The sequence below is a fragment of the Anguilla rostrata genome, chromosome 16 (genome assembly GCF_018555375.3).
Source record: "Anguilla rostrata isolate EN2019 chromosome 16, ASM1855537v3, whole genome shotgun sequence".
NCBI lineage: Eukaryota > Metazoa > Chordata > Actinopteri > Anguilliformes > Anguillidae > Anguilla > Anguilla rostrata.
In genome coordinates, this window is record NC_057948.1 from 5,303,051 (window position 1) to 5,321,308 (window position 18,258).

The 18,258-nt window shown below is 46.1% G+C and overlaps 1 protein-coding gene across 1 annotated transcript in view; it reads left to right on the plus strand.

Annotated features, from left to right (window-relative positions):
- Positions 1-18,258, plus strand: part of LOC135241773 (cadherin-13-like) — a 35,466-nt gene that overhangs the window by 15,856 nt on the left and 1,352 nt on the right. The window contains exons 7-12 of the mRNA XM_064312442.1: positions 3,734-3,874; positions 5,638-5,820; positions 8,265-8,518; positions 10,882-11,024; positions 13,639-13,872; positions 16,290-16,531. Of these exons, the coding sequence (XP_064168512.1) occupies positions 3,734-3,874; positions 5,638-5,820; positions 8,265-8,518; positions 10,882-11,024; positions 13,639-13,872; positions 16,290-16,522 (1,188 nt within the window). The 3' untranslated portion in view covers positions 16,523-16,531. The remainder of the gene's footprint in view (positions 1-3,733; positions 3,875-5,637; positions 5,821-8,264; positions 8,519-10,881; positions 11,025-13,638; positions 13,873-16,289; positions 16,532-18,258) is intronic.

Consider the following 18,258-nt stretch of genomic DNA (forward strand, 5'->3'; position numbering starts at 1 on the left):
CGTGATGTATATTGTTGGTATAGCAGATAGCTCAGAATATGGTAGTGGAGAGTGCGTGATGTATAGTGCTGGTATAGCTGGTGGCTCTGAGTATGGTAGTGAAGAGTATGTGATGTGTAGTGCTGGTATAGCAGATAACTCTGAATATGGTACTGGAGAGTGTGTGATGTATACTGGTGGTATAGCAGGTAGCTCTGAGTATGGTAGTGGAGAGTGTGTGATGTATACTGGTGATATAGCAGGTAGCTCTGAGTATGGTACTGGAGAGTGTGTGATATATACTGGTGGTATGTGCTGATGTTTTTACAAAAAATGTTCACTGGTCTTTAAGTCAGTGTACCAGCATGTTTTAAATCCGCTATCATTGTCCCTGTTGCCAGGAAACCTAGTGTAAACTGTTAATGACTACAGGCTTGCAGCACTCACTCCTATTATTATGAAGATCTTTGAAAGACTGTTGAGCAATCATTCAACCAACACTAATTTAGATTCAAACCAATTAGTCTACCAGGCCAGTATACCTGCGGAGGATGCTGTATCTCTTTTTGATTACATTCAATGATGCAGCACCACAAGGCCCCACGCGACCATGCCCATACACTATTTATTGATTACAGCTCTTCTTTTAATACTGTCTTATCTGGAAGACTTTATGATAAGATGAGGGGGCTTGGCATTGTGCAGTCACTTTGGATTTTAGACTTTTTAACCAATAAGAAACAAGTTGTTATAATCAATATTAGGCTCTCAAAACCCAGGTTCCTCTGTTCTAGATCTCCGCATGGTTGGGTGTTGTCACCACGACTCTAATTACTGTACACTAATGACTGTGTGTCTCACTCAGACACTGTAAAACTTTAAGTTTGCTGATGCCACAACTGTAGTAGGTTTGGTTAATAATGGGGATGAATCAGCTTACAGAAGGGAAGTAGAAGGGCTGTTAACAATTCGAACCTCAATATTGTGAAAACTAAAGGTGGTTGATTTTAGAAGGGAGAAAGATGAACTGTCACCACTTGTTATTGAGGGTAAAATTGCGGAGAAGGTGAAGGTTTTTGGTACCCTAATTTGCAGGTCATTGAAATGTGAGGACAACACCAACCCCGTTGTATTAAAATCCCATCAAAGGCTTTATTTTACGGGACAGCTGAGGAAGTTCGGGGTGTCCAAGGAGGAAGTGCTACACTTTTATGGGGCCTGTCACTGAACGCGTGCGGACTTTTTCTGTCTCCGTCTGGTGCGGTTGCACAACGGCACCCGAAAGGAAGCGGCTCGGAAGAGCGGGGCGCTCGGCTGCTAAAATCATCGGGCTTGGATCTCCCCTCGGCTGCGTCTGTCCGTCACGGCAGATTGCTTCGAAAAGGCTCATAAAACTCTAACTGACACCTCTCGCCCTGCAAATTGTCTCCTTAAGCCACTTCCTTCTAATAAGAGACTCAGGAGCAGTCACAGCTGCACTTGGTTTGCGCCTAATGGCACTTATCCCCTAGCCTTGCAGTTTTTAAGCTCAACGAATGTTGTTTTAGCATCAAATAATAGGGAGATACACTGTGCACTTCATTGGATTTAATTTAATTTAATTGGATTTTATTGGACATTTTTATTATTGTTGTTTTAGTTAATTTATCAAAATAAAATTTTATTTTGGGGTGATCCTGGTACCACATTGATTATTGAAGATAATTTATTATGCGATAGTGTGCATTGTATGTGAATTGTGTGTCTGTGGTTGTCTTTTTTTCTTTCGGGCTGCGCTGTCACAAATCCCTGTCTTTACCGATATGGCAATGAAGTATCTTGAGGTTCCCAAGGTATAGATGTAACCAGCTGGAAGTTAAATGTTTTCATTGTGTGTGTGTGGGGGGGGGGGGGGGGCAAGGGGGGTGTGTTAAGTGTGTGTGTGTGTGTAGTGTTTTGTGTGTGTCGCATGTGTGTTGTGTGTGTGTTGTGTGTGTGTGGCATGTGTGTGTGTGCGTGTGTTGTGTGTGTGTCTGTGTTCGTTGTGTTGTGTGTGCGTGTAATGTGTGTGTGTGTCTGCGTGTCTGTGTGTGTGCGTGTGCATGTGTGTATGTGTGGGTGTCTGTGCGTGTGTGTGTAATATGTGTGTGTGTCTGTATGCGTGTGTGTATGTGAGTGTGTGTCTGTGTGTGTGTGTGAGTGTGTGTGCAGGTGCCTGTGTGTGTGTCTGTGTGCATGTGTGTGTGTGTGTGTGTGTGTGTGTGTGAGTGTGTGAGAGTGTGTGTCTGTGTGCGTGTGGATGGTAGTAAGCTGTAGATAGAGGTTTCCGTGGTAATCGCCCCACAGAGATTGTGCATTGGGTCATGGGATCTGGCAGGAAGGAGAACAGCGTTCAACTTAGAGGGGTGGGGGAGGGGGCATTAATACTCACACATTCACACACGTACACACATACACATAAACATACAGCTGCTGGTCGGCTTTAGCCTTTTAGGCCTGACAAATGTGAAAATGGTGCCTGTCACAGCTGTGTGATAGATGAATTATACTTATATACAGTATGTATATATGTATCGATTAGTATGCCTGTGGAAGAAGCTAATCTCAGCTGAGCAGGGTATTATGGGTACAGGAAAGAGGCTTGTGGGAGTTGACTGAAACAGATGGAGCACACTTAATAAGCATGCATTGCTTATGGCTGCACTGAGTAGGGTTTTATTGCGTTCATTAAGGGAGATAAGTTCTTACACTTTCAGTGCAATGTGTTAGCCTTGCCTGCCATTCCCAAAGAGCAGAAGCAAGATTACGACAAACTATTATTCAACTTAAACTTAATCTTGTCTCAGTTCATCACTCGGAAATAGAACGAAGGGGGACCGTGCGGAGTTGTAGACCACGTACGCTTCCGAAACGGCAAACTTCCTTCGCCAAGGAAAAAGCGCGCAGTCACACTGCCAAGTGTTTAAATTGGAGCCGGGAAATAGTTTAGGCGAGATTCCCGCTATCTTCAGCTCCGCAGAGGATTTGTCAGCCTTCGCGACACGAGCGCCACGGTCCCTTCCGCCAACGCAGTCCGCGGGAGCCGGCCTGTCACAAACACTCTTCCCCCCAAAATCACTCCCAGCAGCAGACCTCCCTGCCCTTATGCTGCGATATAATCCACATCCAATCAGAGACCCCTGTCCTTAAATCTAATTTACATACAAGTATTTAATTGGCCATTTTTACCTGCGTGTTAATATCCTGTGAAGAAGCAGCTGATGCTGTGGTGATAACTGAGATGCTATGATTACACATCGGTAACAGCTACCATTGCACAGAGATTGGAAGACAGAAATGCTAATAACAATATTTCTTAATCATCCAGACTGAGGACTAAAATACACGATACGATGCTAATATTTGAAACACTCCTGATGGGTAATGGTAATTGGTTCATGACCTGGTTATTTGTGGTCTATAATGATGATTAGTCAATGTAACCCTGGGTAAATAAAGGTTAAATAAAAAATAAAAAAAATAAATAAATGAAAACCCATGTCAGTATGTATGATGATTATTGGGAAATATAATGCAAGTGGTTAAAACATAAAACAGTTATTGATCAGTGTAAACCAAGCGGTTAGTGTTTTAAATGGTTGATTGATCAGTGTAACTGAAGCGGTTAGTGTTTAAGATGGCTATTGATTGTTGTGCCCTATGTGGTCCGTGTAAAACCTGGTGATTGGTCCACGCTTGTAACCCCCCGCTTGCACATCCCGCTCTGCCGCCCCAGGCGCTGCCCACCACGCAGTATGAGCTGGAGATCGTCGCCAAGGACATGGCGGGGAGCGACGTGGGGCTCACCAGCACAGCGACCGCCACCATCACCATCGCCGACAAGAACGACCACGCCCCCAAGTTCACCCAATCGCTGGTGAGCGCCACTCCCACCCCACCCTTCCACCGCGGACACACATCGGGGACCTGACAGATTTACACTACAATGCACTCTTAACAAGAGACATGGCAGCCGTGCGTATAGATTTTTGACTGGCAGGGGAAGCGAGGCATTGGATGTAAAGCTGCCCTGCTAGGGCAACAAAAGAACTGAGAAGCATGGCCTCTACGGGCAACCAATCACACGACGCCACCAACTCCAGTGCTCATGTCCTCCAGGTGGCACGCGCTGTACGTGCCGTGGCCAAATATCCCATCTCACCTTTTGTTATCGCTCGCCAAATAGAGACCGGCTCTCTCCGTACACGCTGGGACTTGCGAAGAGCAATTTTCAGCTTTGTGTCAATGCCACTATTTTCAGAGCTGCCCGCGTGAAGGCCGTGTGAGTCCATTCGCAGGTACTGCGGGCGAATCTCACCCCGACAGCTGGTCTGCAGGCTGACTGGCTGAAATGTGGGTGTGGGCGGGGCAAGGGACGAAAGAGCGTAGCAGACAGAATTACATCGTTTACTGGGAAAAACACAAAACAAAACAGAATGCTGTCGGGCCTTAAAAGGAAAACATATCCAAGCAGAATACTTAACCATGGTGAAAAAAAATTATAAAATACAAAGAAAGCATTGCATATACACTTACGGTCTAATTTACTAAGAGCTTTAGCGCAAGCAAAACCTTTTAGTGCACACACAACAAATAACAAGACCAATGATTGGTCATGGCATTTGTTTTGCACCAATCATTGGTTGTGTTATTAGTTTTGTGTATGCTAAAAGTTTTTGCACATGCTAAAGGTCTTAGTAAACCAGGCCCTTAGTGTGCACAGCATGGCCATTGAGACTGCGAGACATTGGTGGATGTTGCTGCCCAGACACACAGGTTGTGCTCGCTACGATGTCATCTACAAGGGGCGGAGACAGAGTTCCATTTTATTAAAAGTATGAGCTCTGTGCTTCTACAAAATAAATACAATGTCTACTGAATCTGAGAGCCTCTCAAGAGCAGGCAGCCCGCTGCTCCTCCTGGGAGAGAGGAGGCAGTTTGAAGCATTAGCTGCCCCTCATGCTAACGCAATCATGCTAACGTAATAATGATCTAATGCAGCTTTTTGGGTTTCATTGATTTTTCCTTTTCCCTGTTCCATTTAGATGTTCTCAGTAATATCCCATATGCTTTGGCAACATTTATTATTCCTGTGGAATTAAAAACTTCATTTCGCAGCTAAAAAGAGGGTACAATATGTGACAAAAATAAACAGAAAAATAAACTTTTACCCGACAAAGACCGAAATGGTCGAAACATTGTCACTGCTCACAGATTTTAGTTAAATAAAAATCACTTGGGAGCATAACAGCAGTGTGCTGGTAGTATTTTCTTATTTTTCCAAAATAAACAGGAGCTCACGCAAGCTCGTACCGAATGTACCAAAAATGCCCTTCTTTGGAGTGCGTGTGGATTTAAATAGGAACAAAGGGCTTGTGCTTCTGTACGGCCCGCGCAAAAACAAGGGAATGTGATTGCATCTCTCGGTGGGGAGCGCGTCACGAGGGTCCCTCTGTGGTTTTTGGAGAGGTGCACCATGGGAAGACATCTGCTGCCATTTTGAGCAGGGTTCATGGTGAAGCGAAACGGATTTAAGGGGACCCGTGATGCTGGTGCGTGCATGGATGCAGCTTTGCCCCGTGTGTGTCCGCACCCCAGAAGTGGCCGCGCTAAGTTGCCCTTCCTGGTTTCGTCCTGCAGTTCCAGGCCACAGTGAGGGAGAGCTGGAGGGGGGCGGTCCTGACTCTGACGGTGGAGGACCGGGACGAGGTCGGCACCGGGGCGTGGCGGGCGATGTTCTCCATACTGGGCGGGGACTCGGACCGCAGTTTTGAGGTCCACACCAACCCGGACAACAACCATGGAATGCTATCTGTGGTGGAGGTATGGTGAAGTCCCGCCTACCAGAGGGACATAAAGAGTGTTTTGACCAATCAGCAGTGAGCTCTCAGGAACCTCACACATGAGTAGCCAATAGGAGATCATTTTCAAGTGGTCAGTTCAGTCACAGTAATGTGTGTAGCTTCCACTATGAACTATAATGTAAAATCCTATGTATGTCTCTGGTCTTTATCCTGTTTTAATTAGAGTTGTACTGACTCCTTGGGTTTCTTGAAAGGTGTATTCCAAACAAATGCATTATTATTATTATTATTATTATTATTATGGCTTAGTCATTCACAAATACACACTCATTGACTCTATAGCCAATTCACCCACTCAATGACTCAATTGCAAATTCCCACTTATGTACTCATGTATTCATTCATGGACTTATTCACACACTATATCCCATTTATTCGCTTGCTCACTCACTCACTCATTCATCTACTCACTCATTCACGTACTCGCTCACTTACTTATTCACTCACTCATTCATTTACTCGCTCACTTACTTATTCACTCAATCATTCACTTACTTATTCACTCACTCACTCATTCATCCACTCACTCATTCACTTACTTGCTCACTTATTTATTCACTCACTCATTCACTCACTCAATCACACACTCACTAACTCACACAAGCACACACTCACAAACCAAACACTCACACACACACGCACACACTCACTCACACAAGCACACACACACACACATGCAAACACACTCACTCGCTCACTCACTCACACAATCACACACTCACACACACTCACTCACACACGCACACACTGACGCACTCACTCACACAAGCACACACACACGCAAACACTCACACACTCACTCGCTCGCTCACTCACTCACACACGCACTCACTCACTCACACAAGCACACACACACACACTCACACACGCAAACACACACATTACATTACATTACATTACAGGCATTTGGCAGACGCTCTTATCCAGAGCGACGTACAACAAAGTGTATAACCATAACCAGGAACAAGTATGACGAAACCCCTAGAGAGAAGTACCGGTCCAAGTACAGGGAACAACCGCATAGTTCAACCTGGACCCTGGTGGTTAGACTGATTAACACTAACAACGAGAACGGCAACAACGCAATCTATGGAAAAATAAAAATAAATAAATAAAAATACAAGTAGTCGTTAAGACTGGCGCATCAACTAAGTCACCTATTAAACAGCTGCCTAGTTACAACCCTAAGTTTAGTCATTTACAGGGGGGAAGGGAGGGATGGGGAGAGGTGCAGCCTGAAGAGGTGGGTCTTCAGTCGTCGTTTGAAATGGGTCACAGTCTCAGCTGTTCTGACCTCCACAGGGAGGTCATTCCACCATCGTGGGGCCAGAACAGACAGGAGACGTGTTCTGGAAGTGCAGGTGCGAAGAGGGGGAGGTGCTAGGCGTCCTGAGGTAGCAGAACGGAGGGATCTGGCTGGCATGTAGGGTTTGAATATCTTGTGAAGGTATGCTGGGGCTGATCCCTTGACTGCCTGGTATGCTAGAACCAATGTTTTGAATTTGATGCGAGCTATAACAGGCAGCCAGTGGAGGGTAGTGAGCAGGGGAGTTACGTGGGAGTGTCTGGGGAGGTTGAAGACCAGACGAGCCGCAGCATTCTGAATGAGCTGCAGGGGTCTGGTGGCAGATGCCGGTAGTCCAGCCAGAAGAGAGTTGCAGTAGTCCAGGCGGGATAGAACCATTGCTTGGACCAGGAGCTGGGTTGAGTAGGTGGTGAGAAAGGGGCGGATTCTGCGGATGTTGTATAGGAAAAATCTGCATGCGCGGGTTACTGCTGCAATGTTGGGTTGCACACACTCACACACTCACGCACTGACTCACTCACTCACACTCGCACTCACTCACACACACACACACACACTCACACAAGCACACACTCACTGTCTCTGTCAGTCTGTCACAGCTCACAGTGTCTGTGTAGTCTTTGTTCTGGTAATGTGTTTATATCCTCTTTCTTCTATGGCAGCTGTGGTCACTGAGTCCACTTTTTTCTGGAATTTGTCATATCAGATGTTCTTCAGCCCATGTAGTAAAGTCTCTGCATAGAGTCTGTGGCTTTGAAGTTTGTTTTTCAATTTTAGTTCCTTTTTTTGTCATTTTTAGTGCATTTGTATTAGCTCTATTTTCCCCTCTCTCTCTCTCTCTCTCTCTCTGAAGTTCAGGTTCATTTATTTTATTGGAATGACAACTGCACACTTATGCACTTCTCTAAGTTCTCTTTTTTAATCTATCTATCTATCTATTTCTGTATCTATTCTCTCTTCTCTGCCTGTGGTGTGGGTTTTTTCTTCTTGTTGTTGCTTTGTCTGTTATTTTATTGTAAAGTACAGTCATTTCTGTGTTTGAACAATGTCCCAATAAAAGGGTTTTTTAAATCTCTCTCTCTCTCTCTCTCTCTCAGCCCTTGGACTATGAGAGTTCAGCGTTCCACTCCCTGCTGATCAAGGTGGAGAATGAAGACCCCCTGGTGGCGGACGTGGGGTACAGTCCCATCTCCACGGCGACGGTGTACGTCACGGTTCTGGACGTGAACGAGGGTCCGGTGTTCTTCCCTGACCCCATGGCGGTCACCAGGCGGGAGAACGTCCCCATCAGCAGCACCGTGGCAATGCTGAACGCCACTGACCCCGACCTCCTGCAGGCGCAGCACATCAGGTGAGTGATGTCATCAGCCTGCGCCGGAGCCAGGGATGCAAGTCGGCACTCATTCATTCATTCCGACTCACTCTCAGGGCGGGGTCACTGGGGGCCTGTTCCTTTTAAACGTTTTCTACAGTCTTAATGTTTTTCACAACTGTGGTCCAGTATTCTAGCTGTCTCTCTCTCTCTCTCTCTCTCTCTGTTTTTCTGTAGTTTGTAGTAGCGTTGGAGTGTGTGTGTGTGTGTGCACATTTGTGTGTATGTGTGTGTGTGTTTTTACATTTTCACAATTTTTTGGGGTTGTGTTTTTTATTTTTTATCTCTGTGGGATTTTTATCTGTTATCTGAATAACAGTCAGACAGCACTAAAGTTATTCTGACTAACAGTTAGACAGCACTAAAGTTATTCTGAGTAACAGTCAGACAGCACTAAAGTTATTCTGAGTAACAGTCAGACAGCACTACAGATATTCTGAGTAACAGTCAGACAGCACTAAAGTTATTCTGAGTAACAGTCAGACCGCACTAAAGTTATTCTGAATAACAGTCAGACAGCACTAAAGTTATTCTGATTCTTTAATGTTCCCTGTGTTTATTCCCCGATGCTGAAAAGTTGTGTTTTGTGATTGGCTTGACAGCTTGACAGAAAGAGAGGGAACCGTTTCTACAATATCACTTTTATTTCTATTTATGTCTTATCCTTTTTTCCTCCGTGTGTTTGTGTGCACGTGAAAAGAATGTGTGAGATCGTAATTGCGTGAATGCGTGTGTGTATGTATGTGAGAGAAAACGTCCGATTGCATGTCCGTATGAGAATGAGTACCGTTGTGTGTATGTTTGTGTGCATGTGTGTAATTGTATGTGCCATTGTTATTATGTGAGTACGTGAGACAGAGATTGTGTGTGTGTTCATGTGAGAGAGAACGTGTGTGATTGCGCACGGTTTACCATGCTTTTCAGACCGCTTACAATAAAGCGCAGGCGTGTTAGATAACGTGCTGATTACTCTACCAGCTGCCTGACCTGTAGGAATCCTGCAGTGTTAAATACAGAATTTTGCACCTGGCCCTATGGCCTCAGCATCACGGCAGGGTAATGGCATTATTGCCAGGGTGATGATCATTAGATGGCCGTTAGCTCAGGAGCAATTTCAAACTTGTTCAGTAAAACGCGCAGTATGGTGCTCGCACGCTGTTTTCATTGACTTAGCGTCCAGCAGTGCCAATCAGCATATCAAATTTGCACCATTCAAAAACGTAAAAAATAAAAATATAGAAAGAAAATATAATAATAGTGCAATCATAAACTAAGAAAAACAGGAACTGACGGCATATTCCCCGATAAACAGCACACGGTGCTCTGTGAATAGCATCCAGACACTGCTGTGCAGTGCAGGTCTGGTTAAATATTTGTGGGACTCGAGGCAAACAAAAAACTACAGTACTGCTTATAGACGTTTTTCCTCCTATCTGCTAATGCGTCTTTACGCCTTTGTGTGATATTTGCTATCTTCCCATCACCGGTTTTGGGAATTTATCCGCCGCCCCCGATACGTTGCGAGAAGTGCGCGCGATCGCTTTGTTGCCACGGCAATTCGGGATCTCAGTTTAATATCTACAATGTTTATAGTCTGGCTCGGGCATCCGCAGCCATATAGCCTACTGTAAGACGCACAAGATTTAAGTGACATGTCTTACTACAGCAGAGGGATGCCTGCAGGGAAGACTGTCAGTCAGCGCAGAATGCGAAGCGGAGGAGTGATGTTTTATGCCTCACGTTACGCACTCGCTCACATTTCGTGCTCCGTATAACTTTATGTGCGTTTATCACTCTTCTGCTTTTACTGTGCCGTTGGTTAGACTGCTCCATTCGTTTTACTTTTATGTTCTGCGAAGCACTTTTGTGATGCATGTAAAAAGGTGCTATACAAATCAAGTTATGCGTATTGTATGATTATGAATATGATTGTTGTTATTATTATTGGTGTTGTTGTTGTTCATAATAATAATAATAATAATAATAATAATAATTTCCACTTTGATGAGGAGAGAGACCAGATGTTTGGAACAGAAGGCAGGACAATTTAATTAGACAGCTGCCCCAGGGAGACAGGCATGTGACTAAACCTTCTACAGTCAGAAAAGGTGTCGTTCTCATAAGTACAATTATAGAGGGAGGAGGTGGGGGCATTGGAGGGGGGGGGGGGGGGCACCTGACTGATTAGTTCTGAGACACTGTTGTTGAAAGACATCTCCAGACCCCACAACACCGGAATTATTGATTGGTAACTTGTTATTGATTGCTGGCATTGCATTAACTAGTACCTTTTTGTTGATCATTGATGTGATATTGATAAGTACCCTGGTTGGTTCTCCTAGGTTTGCTGTCCTGAACGACCCAGCCGGGTGGCTCAGCGTTGACCCGGTCACAGGGATGGTCAACACCACCGCCATTTTGGATCGTGAATCCCCTTTCGTCCATGACAACACATACAGGGCCGTGTTCACTGCAGTAGATGATGGTGAGAGACTAAAGAGTAGCATCCATATTCATTACTGTCAGTGTCACATTTTATACTGCCTGAGTTACATCTACAGACATTTTAAACCTATCCACGTTTATTATTGTCAGAGTAACATCCACAAATATTTTGTACTGTCACAGTAACACCCACATTCATAACCAATAGAGTAACATCCACAAGCATTTTTAACCTATCAGAGCGACACACACATTCATTACCATTAGGGTAACATCCACAAGCATTTTTAACCTATCAGAGCAACACACACATTCATTACCATTAGAGTAACATCCACAAGCATTTTTAACCTATCAGAGTAACACATACATTCATTACCATTAGGGTAACATCCACAAGCATTTTTAACCTATCAGAGTAACACACACATTCATTACCATTAGAGTAACATCCACAAGCATTTTTAACCTATCAGAGCAACACACACATTCATTACCATTAGGGTGACGTCCACATTCATTAATATAATTTTTTTTTTTTTCGGGAGGGGGGAATTGAACTTTGCGACGAGTCGGTAGCCACACAGTAAAATGACCTGCGTTAATTCAGCTCTAACAGAGTTTATACGAGTCCGACAGGGACCACGCACACACTGCGAGAGTTCATTTAACGCTGAGCGGTTTCCTGTGCAGATTCAAATCGGGTTTAGAATTTAGTCAGGACGCAGGGGGGTTACCACCTACTCTTTGCGGCGAGTGAGCGGGCGACATTACAGTCACGGTAGCGAGCACGAGGATGCGATTGCTCTGGGCTCGACGCGAGACTCTGATATCCGCGAGTCTCCAGCTTCTCCCGAGAGGACCGTAAAATGAGGTGATTGCTTCCCGTAATTCTACAGATCGCTGCTCGTTCGGTGACAGTTTATTTTCAAGATATCATCAGTCACACTCTGCAGGGCCTAAGCTTGCGGGGTTTTATTAAAAAATGTAAGCAGTTGTGTCTCTGGTGTTATGGTTATTAATGTGACGCTCATCGCTGAGCTGCGTTCATTTAAAGCACTTATGTTCAGTATCAGTGCCCTCAGCTTTGTCGACCTGTTAATGGTGTAGATACAGAGAGAGGGCAGAGTGACAGAATTGTGTTGATGGGTAGAGCAGGCGTGGTGTAGACAGTGCATGCAGGGGGACACTGTGGGGCACAGGCTGCTGTTTCTTGTTAGATATGCAAAGTTGGGGAAATTCGTGTTGCAGTCCATGGGGCAGCCAACTCTCAACCCTTTGAGGTGTGCAGTGCACAGTTTATCTTAGAGGTGTGCAGTGCATGGTTTATCTTAGAGGTGTGCAGTGCATGGTTTATCTTAGAGGTGTGCAGTGCATGGTTTATCTTAGAGGTGTGCAGTGCATGGTTTATCTTAGAGTTGTGCAGTGCATGGTTTATCTTAGAGGCGTGCAGTGCATGGTTTATCTTAGAGGTGTGCAGCGCATGGTATATCTTAGAGGTGTGCAGGGCATGGTTTATCTTAGAGGTGTGCAGCGCATGGTTTATCTTAGAGGTGTGCAGCGCATGGTTTATCTTAGAGGTGTGCAGCGCATGGTTTATCTTAGAGGTGTGCAGTGAATGGTTTATCTTAGGAGTGTGCAGTGCGTGGTTTATCTTAGAGGTGTGCAGTGCATGGTTTATCTTAGAGGTGTGCAGCGCATGGTTTATCTTAGAGGTGTGCAGCGCATGGTTTATCTTAGAGGTGTGCAGCGCATGGTTTATCTTAGAGGTGTGCAGCGCATGGTTTATCTTAGAGGTGTGCAGCGCATGGTTTATCTTAGAGGTGTGCAGTGCATGGTTTATCTTAGAGGTGTGCAGCGCATGGTTTATCTTAGAGGTGTGCAGTGCATGGTTTATCTTAGAGGTGTGCAGTGCATGGTTTATCTTAGAGGTGTGCAGTGCATGGTTTATCTTAGAGGCGTGCAGTGCATGGTTTATCTTAGAGGTGTGCAGCGCATGGTATATCTTAGAGGTGTGCAGGGCATGGTTTATCTTAGAGGTGTGCAGCGCATGGTTTATCTTAGAGGTGTGCAGCGCATGGTTTATCTTAGAGGTGTGCAGCGCATGGTTTATCTTAGAGGTGTGCAGTGAATGGTTTATCTTAGGAGTGTGCAGTGCGTGGTTTATCTTAGAGGTGTGCAGTGCATGGTTTATCTTAGAGGTGTGCAGCGCATGGTTTATCTTAGAGGTGTGCAGCGCATGGTTTCTCTTAGAGGTGTGCAGCGCATGGTTTATCTTAGAGGTGTGCAGCGCATGGTTTATCTTAGGGGTGTGCAGCGCATGGTTTATCTTAGAGGTGTGCAGCGCATGGTTTATCTTAGAGGTGTGCAGTGCATGGTTTATCTTAGAGGTGTGCAGTGCATGGTTTATCTTAGAGGTGTGCAGTGCATGGTTTATCTTAGAGGTGTGCAGTGCATGGTTTATCTTAGAGGTGTGCAGTGCATGGTTTATCTTAGAGGTGTGCAGTGCATGGTTTATCTTAGAGGTGTGCAGTGCATGGTTTATTTTAGAGGTGTGCAGTGCATGGTTTATCTTAGAGGTGTGCAGGACATGGTTTATCTTAGAGGTGTGCAGTGCATGCTGGGGCCCAAGGGTATGCTGTGGTTCCACACAGGTAGCCCCCCTGCAACAGGTTCTGGGACGCTGGTCATCACGCTGGAGGATGAGAACGATAACGCCCCCTACATATACCCGCCCGTGGCGCGTGTCTGTGAGGATGCCAAGGACCCGAACGTGCTGGTGTTGGGAGGGAAGGACAGAGACATCGACCCCAATGGTGCCCCCTTCAGGATTCAGCTGGAAAAACAGCCTGGACTGGAGACTACGTGGAATATCACAAGCATCAACAGTAAGTACACACACACACACACACACACACAAACACACACCCTGTAAAGGTGGCAGGTTGCCTTGTTGGGTTTTGCAGTTGTAAATAGTGGGTTACATGTTGGGTAGAGAAATTGGGTTCCAAAGCTGTAGATGGTGGCCTGTGGTGCATGCTTGGCATAGACGGTGGATTGCGAACTTGTGGCTCTACAGTTGCGATGGGTTGCCACTTTGGGTTCTGTCGGTGTAGGTGGAGGGTTTCCGTGTTTGGTTCTGCAGGTGTAGATGTCAGGTTCAGTCTGGGTGTAGTTATGGCGGCTTATGATATTGGGGGCTGTACCGGTGAGAGTTGCCATATTGGGTTCTGTGAGTGGTGAGCTTCCATTCCGGGCTTTGCAGGTGCAGATTGCGGGTTTGGTTTTGTGGTTCAACAGGTGTGAGTGGAGGGTTGCCATATTGGGTTCTGCAGGCATTGATGGTGGGTTCTGGTATTGTGGTTCTACCAGTGTGTGTGGAGGGTTGCCATATCGGGTTCTGCAGGCATTGATGGCGGGTTGTGGCATTATGGTTGTGTGTGAAACACCATCTGTATTTCTTCCCCTCCATTTGTAAAGCTTTGCTCTTTTTTTGGCCATGCTAATTATCTCTGAATGTATTCACAGGCGAGGTGTTAGAAACAGAAGTTATGATGTGATAGCAAAAGCTGCATATATTTGCAGGCATTAGAATAATTAGCAATGAAATGCTCATTTGCGTTCCCTCTTTATTTGTTAAGGCATCTTGGTAGCACTACATTTCCCTGGAAATACTAATCCATCCATCCATTATCTATACCCACTTATCCTGAGCAGGGTCACGGGGGGCGCTGGAGCCTATTCCAGCGTGCATTGGGTCGAGAGGCAGGAATACACCCTGGACAGGCCGCCAATCAATCGCAGGGAACACACACCATTCACTCACACACTCATACCCACGGGCAATTTAGAGTCTCCAATCAGCCTACCTGCATGTCTTTGGACTGTGGCAGCCCCAAGCTGAGATTTGAACCCCGACCTTCTTTCTGAGAGGCGACAGTGCTACCCACTGCACCACTGTGCCGCCCTGGAAATACTAATGCTTCTTAAAATATTTTTTTTGGATAATGCACTGTCATTATTAATACTTATATACACTACATGGCCAAAAGGACACTCCTTCTAATTAGTGGGTTCGGCTAGCTCCATGTCGGGAGCTCCATGTGATGGGCTTTCATGGCTGAGCGGCCGCACGCAGTCCTGAGATCACCAGTGCGCAGTGCCACTGGAGCAGTGGAGACGCTTCCTCTGGAGCGCTGAATCACGCTTCACCATCTGGCAGTCCGACGGACAAAGGTGGGTTTGCCGAGTGCCAGGAGAGCCCTGCCTGCCTGAATGCGTAGCGCTAACTATAAAGCTTGGTGGAGGACTAATGGTCGGGGGCTATTTTTCGTGGTTTAGGCTAGGCCCCTTAGTTCCAGTGAAGGGAAATGCTGCGGCATACAAACACATTCTAGAGAATTGTGCACTTCCAACTTTGTGGCAAGTTTGGGGAAGGCCCTTTCCTGTTTCAGCATGACAATGCCCCCGTGCACAAAGCGAGGTCCATAAAGAACTGGTTTGCTGAGTTTGGTGCATAAGAACTTGACTGGCCTGCACAGAGACCTGACCTCAACCCCACTGAACACCATTGGGATGAACTGGAATGCCGACTGCGAGCCAGGCCTTATCGCCCAACATCAGACCCGACCTCACTAATGCTCTTGTACCTGAATGGAAGGGAATCCTTGCAGCCATGTTCCAAAATCTAGTAGAAAGCCTTCCCAGAAGAGTGGGGGCTGTTATAGCAGCAAAAGGGGGACCAATTCCACATTAATCCATATGTTTTTGGAATGAGATGTTCAAAAAGCACATATGGGTGAGATGTTTGGGTGTCCACATACTTTTGGCCATGTAGTGTATTATCATTATTATTACTACTATTTACATACTGTAGCTGTGCAATTCTGCATACAGTACAAAATCAGCAAAAGTCTAATAAGCAACTAATAGTAACACTAAATTGGTCCGACATGAAATTAAAGTGTGTGTGCATCCCTACGTGTGTGCACTGTCCCCAACAAGTCTTGTGCCCGCAGAACACCTCCAGGGACTCTACACTGTGTGTGTTGTTTGGTGTGGCTAGTCGGCGGCGCTGCCCCAGTCTGTGAAACCACACCCAGTGACTGCTGATTGGGTGTGTGTGTGTGTGTGTGTATGTCTGCGTGCGTGCGCTCTGTCCTCACCAGGTCTTGTGCCCGACAGGAACACACTCCCAGGTGACTCTGCGACACACTTTGTGGTGTGTGTGTGTGTGTGTGTGTGTGTGTGCGGGTGTATGTGTGCGTGCGTGCGCTCTGTCCTCACCAGGTCTTGTGATTGACAGGTACACACTCCCAGGTGACTCTGCTGCACAGGTTGCAGAGGGCCAGCTACCTCCTGCCCCTGCAGGTGACGGACTCCGGGGCTCCGCCCCTCTCCCGAAGCGCGCAGGTGACGGTCCACGTGTGCACCTGCTGGCGGAGCCGGATGGACTGCAGCGGGGCTGACTCCGCCCACTCCGACCTGCTGGTACTCGGCCCGGCCCTGCTCACCGCTCTTGCTGCTCTGTCGCCATGACGCCAGCAGGTAAACACCGCAGTGAGCCTTCTTCTCCTGTGTGATGGTCAGCAGGCCTGTGATGGCAGTGCTCTGGGGAGCACTGCATTGTGGGATATTGAGTTTTTTGGATTCTGGATAATGAATCAGTAGTGGCTCTGTGGTGCCTATAGGAGTGTAAGGCCACACAGCCATGGCCAGCACTCAAGAGACTTTACATGACATTAAAATCATTCAGCAGAATCTCTCATCCCGAGCAACTTAAAATGAAGAAGAATTAAACCCTTTTGATACCAGTAAATTTTTGTCCAGTCACAAAAATTCAAGTCCTCTGCTTTTAAGGGGGTTTCACGAATAAATCAATGAGAAAAAATAAAAGGAAACCTAGCTCCACTTTGAGTCTTACCTTACCTACACAGGAATTTTCCTACCCGGCCGGGCAGCTAAGCTGCTTGCAGGAACAACCGATGACATACAACAAAAGAATGGTCTTGTAACAAACACGGGGCAAACACAACTAATCCAGAAACAAGGGTCAGGCACAAATAAGATAAGAAGAAATCAGGTCATACACAAAACAAGAAAAGTTTTCTGCAGCCAACAACTTCACTCCACAATAGTTTCTCTTCTCTCCTCTCCCCTATCTCCTCACTCTTCACTCCCCTCTACTCACACCACAGTATTCCCTCCTCTCTCCTGTCTCCTCTCTCCTCACTTCTCTCTCCTGTCTCCTCCCTCCTCTCTCCTCACACCCACAGCCTGCTCAGGTGTGAGCCCTCCAAGCCCTCCTTTTATTTGGGCTTAACGAGCTGATTGCCTTCAGCTGTAGGCACCTGTCTGCCGCTGCAGTGAAAAGGGGCGGAGCCAACTGTAGGTGTAGTGCTGTCCCTCTGTACCGGCGCCATTGGTGGCATTACAGAGTGTTCTTCCAAATTTAAAGGAGGATGTGAAGAATTTCAAATACGTATTTGGCCCGGGTCTGCCTATGTTCCAGAGCCAGGCCCACGCGGTGCCTAATGCAGCCGTTTTGCCGAGCGGCACGACTGTAGAGCTTTTATCTGCCCCTCTGGCTCACACACCTCCCAGATAACCTGCCACTGGACAGGTCCCCGCTCTGAACGGTGGGGTGGGGTGGGGGGGGTGGGGGGGGAGGGGTTCTGTCTCGTTCGCTCTGTCAGTGAGCACACGCATCAGTTCCTCCCGCTGGGACGTCTGGCCACAAAGGAGCCATTTTCACCGGCAGGAACAGCAGCTTTTGGCTTCCGGATGTCTGTCATCTACAGAGGAGTTTTAGTGGCTGAGAGCTTTGCCCTGGGGATTGAGAGAGAGAGAGAGAGAGAGAGAGAGAAGTAAAGAAAGAAAACAATGGTGATAGACAAGAGTGATTGTGATTGTAAATTGTTTTTAAAATTTTTTTATATATCTACAATTACTGTCTGTATTGGCATATCATTTATGATGCTTTTGCAATATTAAAAAAAAAAAATCATATCATTCAATTGAGACATTGCCAGACAACTGCTCTTACCTCCTGAGCTATGAATAAAGTACTTAGTTTTTTGTTCTATTTTAGTTATATTATTTTTGCACAATTTAAAAAATACACAAAAATGACAAAGATAACACATAATATACAGTGCAGGGAGAGGCAGAAAACCCAGTGGGCTTATTTGAAGCCTCCACCTAAATAATGCTAAAAATTCACAATGTTATAAAGAACATGAACTTCAAACTGCTTTCACAGGCCAATCAACACC